The 11938-nt window shown below is 41.9% G+C and overlaps 1 protein-coding gene across 1 annotated transcript; it reads right to left on the bottom strand.

Annotated features, from left to right (window-relative positions):
- Positions 1–4352: 4352 nt before the first annotated feature.
- LOC128702327 (loricrin-like) lies at positions 4353–11212 on the bottom strand. Its single transcript, XM_053796532.2, has 2 exons — positions 11080–11212; positions 4353–5544 (listed from the first exon to the last, which is right to left on the bottom strand). The coding sequence occupies exons 1-2, from the start codon at positions 11098–11100 to the stop codon at positions 4618–4620; spliced, it is 948 nt and encodes a 315-aa protein (XP_053652507.2). The 5' UTR covers positions 11101–11212; the 3' UTR covers positions 4353–4617.
- Positions 11213–11938: the final 726 nt, after the last annotated feature.

Raw genomic sequence — 11938 nt, forward strand, 5'->3', positions numbered from 1 at the left:
CAAGCTTCACACTCATATAAGAGTGTTAGTACCACTATACTTTCGTACATTCCCTTCTTTGCCTGCATGGATAATGCTTTTTTGTCTCCACAGATACCTCAAAGAACCACTCACCTTTTTTCCTTCAAATCTATAGTTAACCTCATCCTTCATAAACCCATCCGCTGACAAGTCAACTAAATATCTGAAAACATTCAGTTCTTCCATACTCCCTCTCTCCAATGTGATATCCAGTTTTTCTTTATCTAAATCGTTTGATACCCTCATCACCTTACTCTTATCTATGTTCACTTTTAACTTTATACCTTTACACACCCTCCCAAACTCGTCCACTAACTTTTGCAACTTTTCTTTAGAATCTCCCAAAAGCACAGTATCATCAGCAAAAACTGTGCATACTCCCATTTTGTATTTGATTCCCCATAATTTAATCCCACCCCTCTCCGCAACACCCTAGCATTTACTTCTTTTACAATCACATCTGTAAATATCTTAAACAACCATGGTGACATTACACATCCCTGTCTAAGACCAACTGTTACCGGGAAGTAGTCTCCCTCTCTCCTACACACCCTAACCTGAGTCTCACTATCCTCATAAAAACTCTTCACAGCATTTAGTAGCTTACTACCTTATCCATACACGTGCAACATCTGCCACATTGCTCCCTTATCCACTCTATCATATGTCTTTTCTAAAATCCATAAATGCAATGAAAACTTCCCTACCTTTATCTAAATACTGTTCACATATGTTTCAATGTAAACACTTGATCTACACATCCCCTACGCACACTAAAGCCTTCTTGCTCATCTGCAAACCTACTCTCTGTATTACCTCTTTCAATAATAACCCTACCGTACAACTTACCTGGTATACTCAGCAAATTTATTCCCCTATAATTTTTAGAATCTCTTTTGAACATTAAAATGGTATAAAATATCGACAGGTTGTTAGGTAAGACACATATGCAACAGTTAGGTATCTTTATTTCGAAACGTTTCGCCTACACAGTAGGCTTCTTCAGTCGAGTACAGAAAAGTTGATAGAAGCAGAAGATACTTGAAGACGATGTAATCAGTCCATCACCCTTAAAGTTTTGAGGTGGTCAGTCCCTCAGTCTGGAGAAGAGCATTGTTCCATAGTATGAAACAATATGGAGATGAAGTGACAGGATGGAGCCTTATATAGCGCCAAGAGGTGAGACGTAGGTCACTAGAAGAGGTAAGAACTCAGATGTTGGGAGGTCAGGTCCCTCTCAGATCCAGCCGCCGTTCTCACTAGTGGAGGTTGTCGAAGTTGATTGCAGGTCTGTACCAAGATACCCTTGTATTGCAGTGTCTGACAGATTGAACATTAAAATGGTATAAAATACCGACAGGTTGTTAGGTAAGACACATATGCAACAGTTAGGTATCTTTATTTCGAAACGTTTCGCCTACACAGTAGGCTTCTTTAGTCGAGTACAGAAAAGTTGATAGAAGCAGAAGATACTTGAAGACGATGTAATCAGTCTATCACCCTTAAAGTTTTGAGGTGGTCAGTCCCTCAGTCTGGAGAAGAGCAATGTTCCATAGTATGAAAGAATATGGAGATGAAGTGACAGGATGGAGCCTTATATAGCGCCAAGAGGTGAGACGTAGGTCACTAGAAGTAAACTCAGATGTTGGGAGGTCAGGTCCCTCTCAAATCCAGCCGCCGTTCTCACTAGTGGAGGTTGTCGAAGTTGATTGCAGGTCTGTACCAAGATACCCTTGTGTTGCAGTGTCTGACAGATTGAACAATAAAATGGTATAAAATACCGACAGGTTGTTAGGTAAGACACATATGCAACAGTTAGGTATCTTTATTTCGAAACGTTTCGAAATAAAGTTACCTAACTGTTGCATATGTGTCTTACCTAACAACAGAATCTCTTTTGTACCCCTTCCCTTTATATAAAGGAACTATGCACGCTTTCTGCCAATTCCTAGGTACTTTTCCCTCTTTCGTACATTTATTAAACAAAAATACCAACCACTCCAACACTATATCCTCACTTCCTTTAACATTTCTGTCATGATCCCGTCAGTTCCAGCTGCTTTACCCCCTTTCATTCTATAACAAATCAATTTACAACTTGTAAATATAAAGAAATACCAATTTTTAATATGATAAACTATAAAAATTTCAATATTTTTTATATAACAGTCGAATATTAACCTTTTTTTTTATCGTGAAGGGACACCGTTTTTTAAATGGAGTAAAAATGAAGCTTGGGTAGAGCAGTTGATGCTGAACCCTTGTGGATAGAGAAAAAGATAGCACACTAAGGGTTTATTATAACCACTTGTCGCTCGAGTAAATATTAATTCATGTTAAACTAAAAATATGGAACGTACTAGAGATGTATCGGATGTAAAAATTTAGATATCCGTGGATGTGGATGTGTATGAGGATGTCTTACTTATTTTGCGGATTCAGATGTAAGGAATTGTGCGGATGTAAGAAATTGTACGAATGTTCCGCGGATTCGGATGCATATGCGGATATCTGTTTACAGTATAATGCAGACGCAGATGCGGATGCAGATGTAAGAAATTGTGCTGATGTTCCACGGATGCGGATATCCGATGCATCACTAGAGGTGAGGCATGCTAAAGAAAAAAAAATAGTCCTTGGGTTGAGGATTGCTTACGGCTGAGTGAGAAGTGATGGCCTTTTAAGGCAAACATACTGGAGAATAGATGCAACAATCTTTTTATTAACGATGGGGTTATCTTAGCTATTTTTTTGTGAGCTATCTTTGGGAGGGAGCTCTAGCTCCTGCAAGTGTTTGCGGATGTGTGGCTGCAAGTCTTTAGTGGGTGAAGCCATTTTAAAAAATATCTTTGTTTTTGGTTGTCTTCTGGAACTGAAAAAGCGTTCCACTTACTCGTACCACTAATGAGACTTCTTTTTCGTACTTCCATATAGAATTTTCTTTATCAGTTCAATATTTTACCATTGTTTCAGTAATATAGGAAAATTTGATTAAAAAACGCATCACTGTTACAATATTGGTTTATTATTGGTTTATTGACCCCTTTGGTGTAACTGGCACCATCAGAGTATATTTACAGAGCTCATGATAACTTTTAGCTAAAATACAATCTCGAATAACAATATTCAGGTAAATCATTGTATATACCAAGTTCACAAGAGCAGCAGTATGCTGCCAGTGCTTTCAGTAGTTCACAACTTAACCCGAGATTACTGTAACAACGATCTAGTATTGCTGAAAAACCATGGCTCATGAATGTTTTCTGATGTTTACCATCCTCTACTGCCACCACAGCAACCACTGCCGCCACTCACACCATAACTGGCACCACCGATGCTGCCACCACCGATGCTGCCACCACCGATGATGCCACCACCGATGCTGCCACCACCGATGCTGCCCCCGTATCCACCACCACCTGAACTGGTGTGTCTGCCAACAAGCTGGGCAGCAACTATACTAGGACCTTGACGTCCACCTCTGATGCCGCCCCCAATGCCACCAGTATAACCACCACCACCAGTTGTGGTAGTGTGTTTGCCAACAAGCTGAGCAGCAACTATACTAGGCCCCTGACGTTCACCTCTGATGCCGCCCCCATATCCACCACCACCACCAGTTGTGGTAGTGTGTTTGCCAACAAGCTGAGCAGCAACTATACTAGGCCCTTGACGTCCACCTCTGATGCCGCCCCCAATGCCGCCAGTATAACCACCACCACCAGTTGTGGTAGTGTGTTTGCCAACAAGCTGAGCAGCAACTATACTAGGCCCTTGACGTCCACCTCTGAGAAATTGTACGAATGTTCCGCGGATTCGGATGCATATGCGGATATCTGTTTACAGTATAATGCAGACGCAGATGCGGATGCAGATGTAAGAAATTGTGCTGATGTTCCACGGATGCGGATATCCGATGCATCACTAGAGGTGAGGCATGCTAAAGAAAAAAAAATAGTCCTTGGGTTGAGGAATGCTTACGGCTGAGTGAGAAGTGATGGCCTTTTAAGGCAAACATACTGGAGAATAGATGCAACAATCTTTTTATTAACGATGGGGTTATCTTAGCTATTTTTTTTGTGAGCTATCTTTGGGAGCGAGCTCTAGCTCCTGCAAGTGTTTGCGGATGTGTGGCTGCAAGTCTTTAGTGGGTGAAGCCATTTTAAAAAATATCTTTGTTTTTGGTTGTCTTCTGGAACTGAAAAAGCGTTCCACTTACTCGTACCACTAATGAGACTTCTTTTTCGTACTTCCATATAGAATTTTCTTTATCAGTTCAATATTTTACCATTGTTTCAGTAATATAGGAAAATTTGATTAAAAAACGCATCACTGTTACAATATTGGTTTATTATTGGTTTATTGACCCCTTTGGTGTAACTGGCACCATCAGAGTATATTTACAGAGCTCATGATAACTTTTAGCTAAAATACAATCTCGAATAACAATATTCAGGTAAATCATTGTATATACCAAGTTCACAAGAGCAGCAGTATGCTGCCAGTGCTTTCAGTAGTTCACAACTTAACCCGAGATTACTGTAACAACGATCTAGTATTGCTGAAAAACCATGGCTCATGAATGTTTTCTGATGTTTACCATCCTCTACTGCCACCACAGCAACCACTGCCGCCACTCACACCATAACTGGCACCACCGATGCTGCCACCACCGATGCTGCCACCACCGATGAAGCCACCACCGATGCTGCCACCACCGATGCTGCCCCCGTATCCACCACCACCTGAACTGGTGTGTCTGCCAACAAGCTGGGCAGCAACTATACTAGGTCCTTGACGTCCACCTCTGATGCCGCCCCCAATGCCACCAGTATAACCACCACCACCAGTTGTGGTAGTGTGTTTGCCAACAAGCTGAGCAGCAACTATACTAGGCCCTTGACGTCCACCTCTGATGCCGCCCCCAATGCCGCCAGTATAACCACCACCACCAGTTGTGGTAGTGTGTTTGCCAACAAGCTGAGCAGCAACTATACTAGGCCCTTGACGTCCACCTCTGATGCCGCCCCCAATGCCGCCAGTATAACCACCACCACCAGTTGTGGTAGTGTGTTTGCCAACAAGCTGAGCAGCAACTATACTAGGCCCTTGACGTCCACCTCTGATGCCGCCCCCAATGCCGCCAGTATAACCACCACCACCAGTTGTGGTAGTGTGTTTGCCAACAAGCTGGGCAGCAACTATACTAGGCCCTTGACGTCCACCTCTGATGCCGCCCCCAATGCCGCCAGTATAACCACCACCACCAGTTGTGGTAGTGTGTTTGCCAACAAGCTGAGCAGCAACTATACTAGGCCCTTGACGTCCACCTCTGATGCCGCCCCCATATCCACCACCACCACCAGTTGTGGTAGAGTGTCGGCCAACAAGCTGGGCAGCAACTATGCTAGCTCCACCACCATGGCCTCCACCATAGGCTCTACCTCTACCTCCGCCGTAGCTGCCACCTCCATGGGGAAGAAGATCAGCCAGCGAAACACACACCAATCCCAGCGTCACCACCTGTAATGATCAATACGTTTGTATGGACTATTTTTTGTACCACACTTACGTACATAACTAAATACATTTATCACATTAATATCTGAAACAATAATATTAAAGAGGCGAGTTTACTAATATGTAAATCATCTAATGAAACCTATTTGTTTAAATAAAGTAGTATTTCATAGTTATCGTCTCTGGAAATGCAAGGCCAGGTTGCTCTAGAACTAAGTAAATCTTCACTGAACCATCTTCAGAACCAGTGGGAAAATCCGCAGTTGTTTTTCTTATTAATCATGAATTTACATACCAGTGACACGACATGGCTTCTCTCCTTATGTACCACTGTTGATAAATTAGACACATGTGCAACTCTTGGGTATCTTTATTGAGGAAACGTTTCGCCACACAGTGGCTTCATCAGTCCATACATAGGAGAAACTTGAAGAACAGGAGGAGAATGAGGTAATCAGTAATGTGTCTAATTTATCAACATGTCGGTTCTCTGAACCATTCATCTACACACCTGTCAGACACTGCAGCTTCTTGGGATCTTAATACTTAGGAATTCTTCGCTTGCATAATTCTTGGGCACGACCTACTTCCACATTGAACAAATGTGACACCACCTATGACTGCTGCACCTCTCCTGCCATACGGTTTATAAGCTGCTTCTCCGCTCATATGCTGTATTCTACTCAAGATTGATGGACTGAACACATCGACTCAAGGTTGAGGGACTGATTACCTCATTCTCCTCCTGTTCTTCAAGTTTCTCCTATGTATGGACTGATGAAGCCACTGTGTGGCGAAACGTTTCCTCAATAAAGATACCCAAGAGTTGCACATGTGTCTAATATATCAACATGTCGGTTCTCTGAACCATTCATCTACATGTACCACTGTAAACCCGGGAAATTCACTCTTCAGTCGTAGTGATATTGAACGATCAAGAATAAATAGATAAGTATTCGATATTTACAGCATTAGTATGTTTGGCAGTGATATCTGCAAAGTAATGGTAAGAACATAAGAAAGAAGGAACACTGCAACAGGCCTACTGACCCATGCGGAGCAGGTCCATGTCCCCCCCCCCCCGGATTAGCCCAATGACCCACCCAGTTTGGTCACCTCCAATTAAGGAAGGAGCACGGCACCAGATCCAGCAGCACAAGCTAGTCAGGTCCAACTCACTCCCACCCACACCCACTCATGTATTTCACCATACGTGAGAGTACACTGCTAAACATGGCATAGAAATGCTTAAAGCTTGCCTCAAGTTGATTCAGGCCAGCAAGTTTTCCATCTTAGCAGAGCAGTTCTTTCACTAGGCCAAAAACCCTCATTTATTGCCTTGGCCGTGGAAGAGGCGATGCTGTACTCACCTATTTGTACTCACCTATTTGTGGTTGCAGGGGTCGATTCACAGCTCCTGGCCCCGCCTCTTCGCTGATTGCTACTAGGTCCTCTCTCTCCCTGCCCCATGAGCTCTATCATACCTCGCCTTAAAACTATGTATGGTTCCCGCCTCCACTACGTCACTTTCTAGGCTATTCCACGGCCTGACTACTTTATGACTGAAGAAATACTTCCTAACATCCCTTTGATTCATCTGAGTCTTCAACTGTGTGATGGTTTGTGTGCTGCTGCTGAATATGTTGCTGCCGCAGAGTTCCTGCTCCCTACTGTACCTGTAACAAAGTACCAAGCGTTGTATGAATACTAAATTCAAGAGTGGAAGTTAGAAGCAGAATCCCTGAGTATAGGTGACTGGGGATGACTACTGAAAGAAAATGACTACCCAGAGGTGTGTGATGAACCTCGGTCCTCCTCCATCCCTGTTGTGACTGGTTGTAGCTGTACTACGTCATTCCTCAGCATGTAAAACATCATGCCTCAGCATGTACAACGTCATGCCTCAGCATGCGCTGGAACTCCGAAAAACACTGATTCACTGAGTACGACGGATTGTGCTCATTGTTACGAAGATGAGCGTGGAAATAAACTGGATACTGAAGACTCGGATGATAATGAGTGACTGAAGATATGTTTCACTGCTTCAGGTGATTAATTTTGTAGAGAACCTAGCTCTTTTTCCTTGAAAGATTTCGTACTGAGTAGTGTCAAACCCTGTGGTAAAGAGATAAGGGTCATGACCCATCCCCTCTCCCCCGCTCCCTCCCGTTGGAGATAATTTCTCCACAGCAGTAAAATTTATTACTCTTTGTTTTACTCAAGCGTTGCATTTTTGATGTCACTATTGGCGATTAGGCTTTAGGAAAGGTAGGGGGTGTGTGGACCAGGTGTTTACAGTGAAACATATAAGTGAACAGTATTTAGATAAGGCTAAAGAGGTCTTTGTGGCATTTATGGATTTGGAAAAGGCGTATGACAGGGTGGATAGGGGGGCAATGTGGCAGATGTTGCAAGTGTATGGTGTAGGAGGTAGGTTACTGAAAGCAGTGAAGAGTTTTTACGAGGATAGTGAGGCTCAAGTTAGAGTATGTAGGAAAGAGGGAAATTTTTTCCCAGTAAAAGTAGGCCTTAGACAAGGATGTGTGATGTCACCGTGGTTGTTTAATATATTTATAGATGGGGTTGTAAGAGAAGTAAATGCGAGGGTCTTGGCAAGAGGCGTGGAGTTAAAAGATAAAGAATCACACACAAAGTGGGAGTTGTCACAGCTGCTCTTTGCCGATGACACTGTGCTCTTGGGAGATTCTGAAGAGAAGTTGCAGAGATTGGTGGATGAATTTGGTAGGGTGTGCAAAAGAAGAAAATTAAAGGTGAATACAGGAAAGAGTAAGGTTATGAGGATAACAAAAAGATTAGGTGATGAAAGATTGAATATCAGATTGGAGGGAGAGAGTATGGAGGAGGTGAACGTATTCAGATATTTGGGAGTGGACGTGTCAGCGGATGGGTCTATGAAAGATGAGGTGAATCATAGAATTGATGAGGGAAAAAGAGTGAGTGGTGCACTTAGGAGTCTGTGGAGACAAAGAACTTTGTCCTTGGAGGCAAAGAGGGGAATGTATGAGAGTATAGTTTTACCAACGCTCTTATATGGGTGTGAAGCGTGGGTGATGAATGTTGCAGCGAGGAGAAGGCTGGAGGCAGTGGAGATGTCATGTCTGAGGGCAATGTGTGGTGTGAATATAATGCAGAGAATTCGTAGTTTGGAAGTTAGGAGGAGGTGCGGGATTACCAAAACTGTTGTCCAGAGGGCTGAGGAAGGGTTGTTGAGGTGGTTCGGACATGTAGAGAGAATGGAGCGAAACAGAATGACTTCAAGAGTGTATCAGTCTGTAGTGGAAGGCAGGCGGGGTAGGGGTCGGCCTAGGAAGGGTTGGAGGGAGGGGGTAAAGGAGGTTTTGTGTGCGAGGGGCTTGGACTTCCAGCAGGCATGCGTGAGCGTGTTTGATAGGAGTGAATGGAGACAAATGGTTTTTAATACTTGACGTGCTGTTGGAGTGTGAGCAAAGTAACATTTATGAAGGGATTCAGGGAAACCGGCAGGCCGGACTTGAGTCCTGGAGATGGGAAGTACAGTGCCTGCACTCTGAAGGAGGGGTGTTAATGTTGCAGTTTAAAAACTGTAGTGTAAAGCACCCTTCTGGCAAGACAGTGATGGAGTGAATGATGGTGAAAGTTTTTCTTTTTCGGGCCACCCTGCCTTGGTGGGAATCGGCCGGTGTGATAATAATAAAAAAATATTGGCGATTATAATTATAACCTTAATTTTTAAAAGGGTAGGGGAGGGGGGGGTAAGCCAGCAGAAGGCCTCGGCTAGATGGCCAAAAGCTGTAGCTGCGGGTCATCATATGACTAAGACCCACGTCGAGAAACACTTGTACTGTTTTCTGACAAAACTTAAGCCACTGCATTTATTTTCATAGTGAGCTTATGCCAGAGACCAGCAAACTAAAAAAAAAAAAGTATTAACTTTGTATATCCTCCATAACATGATTTGATAAATTTAATGTAGCACAAACCACGCAAGCATGACCTGTGCCAGCTGTATAGCCCTTGTGGCATAGCGCTTCTTTTTCATTATAATAATAATAATTACCCGTGCCAAAATAAGCTCAAATTTACACATTATTTGGCATGGAATATAAAATACTGAAATTTAGCTTATCACATAATGCAGCTTTTCGACCATTTCAGTTTCTGTTGGCCGGGTTGCTTTCCCGTATTTGCAATTCTGTGATTTTTTTTATGTGTTATTCAGGAGCTACTCTGCGCTATTCAAACTATTACAATACCTGTCGCATTTGAGGTACGAAGTTCTTCCGTATTTTCCTGGACTAATCGATCACTGCATTACGGAATGATGCGTCTTCATTACGTTCGGTATATATATATATATATATATATATATATATATATATATATATATATATATATATATATATATATATATATATATATATATATATATATATATATATATATGTCGTGCCGAATAGACAGAAGTTGCGATCTTGGCTTAAATAGCAACGTTCATCTTGCCATATAGGACAAGTGAAAATTTGTGTATGCAATAATTTCGCCAAAATCATTCTTAACCTAGCTAAAAAAAAATATATTTCACTGTGTTTGTTTAGTATTAAATTATTGTAAACAAATCTAACATATATTTTGTTGGGTTAGGCTAAAATAAATTGCGCTTGTTATAATAAGGTTAGGTAAGTTTTCTAAGATTCTTTTGGTGCAAAATTAAAAAAAATTACATTAACAATAATGAAAAAATATATCTTTAAACGTATAAGAGAAAATTTTAGAAAGGACTTAATTTTAAATGAGTTCTTGCTAATTGACCAGTTTTACATATTCGGCACGACATATATATATATATATATATATATATATATATATATATATATATATATATATATATATATATATATATATATATATATATATATATATATATTTGAGTGTTAATACTCACCTATGTGTGGTTACAGGGGTCGAGTCACAGCTCCTGGCCCCGCCTCTTCGCTAGGTGGTACTCCCTGCTCCAAGAGGTTTATTGTACCTCTTCTTAAAGCTATGTATGAGTCCTATCTCCACAACTTCACTAATCCCATATCTCATCTGAGTTTTCAACTTCCATTTGTGTTCCCTTGTTGGTCTAAACCAGGGGTTCACATGGACTTGCCCCGCATGGGCCAGTAGGCCTTCTTTCTTATGATCTTATGTTCTTATGTGCCCCATCTCTGAAACATTGTGGTCCGTCCTCCTTGTCAGTTCCTCTCAGTATTTTATACGTTGTTATCGTGTTTTCCTCCTTTCCCTCCTGTCCTCCAGTGTCATCAGGTTGACTTCCCTTAACCTCTTCTCGCAAGACATATCCCTCAGCTCCGGGACTAATCTTGTTGCAAACTTTTGCACTTTCTATAATTTCTTGACGTACTTGATCAGGTGTGGGTTCCATACTGGTGTGCATACTCCAATATGGGCCTATATATGTGTGTGTGTGTGTTGGGCTTTGTATGATAGGCAAAAACAAAGGAGTGTTTTGCAGTAAAGTTGTGCAATACTCACGAGTGTTGTAAGGACCCTCATGCTTGCTTGAGCTCAGCCTGTTTGCCCCTACACCAGCAGCAGCAGTGATCAACCTGGACTGGCACTCACCTTCCTTCCCAGGTATTTATATTCAGGCATTCGTCCCTGTTCATCACTTGGTTGCCAACTACCTTAATACCAACACAACTTTGCGATGACTCTAGGAGCAGGAAAGAATCGTGTATCTGCGAAGGTTGAAAATTCTCTTACCTGACTAACCCTATTGTTGTTGTCCAATCACAACTCGGGATGCACCGGCAACCTTCCTTGTGCAAAAAAAAAAAAAAAAAACACAAGCCAAGTTCTTCCTCGTGCCCAGGTACCCCAGTGCCGTTACCTGTAATGATCCAGCGTTGACCTTGTCGCCACCAAGGCAGAAACTCATCAAGGCTCGTGTGCCAGAAATCTTGCAACTCTCATCTTGTTTTTTTCTGTTTCTCTCTGCTCATCCAAGCGCTAACCTTTCTTTACAACTTTATCATCAGCTGCAACTGGTAATCAAATTCACACAAAACACGATGGTGAGTGAGGACAAGCCGGTGTTGGCGACCCTCACCTTGACCAGTGTTAGTGGACGGTACACGATCATTCTTCACAGCTTCTTCCTTAATCTTGCGTTAATTTTAGTTTCTATTTGGAGAACATATATACAAGATATGCTTTACTAGATTTGGGTTCTTCATTATCTTTTACTGCAAAGTAATTTTGTCGTCGCATGTATACACCATGTTACGGTTACATACTTTTATATACTTTTACCACTTACATGTAGCATATTATTACCTCCTATTACTTGATGTTAAATACTACTAGTCTTATTAATAAGTAAAATGAGTAG

This window comes from Cherax quadricarinatus, chromosome 37, assembly GCF_038502225.1.
Source record: "Cherax quadricarinatus isolate ZL_2023a chromosome 37, ASM3850222v1, whole genome shotgun sequence".
Taxonomy (NCBI): domain Eukaryota; kingdom Metazoa; phylum Arthropoda; class Malacostraca; order Decapoda; family Parastacidae; genus Cherax; species Cherax quadricarinatus.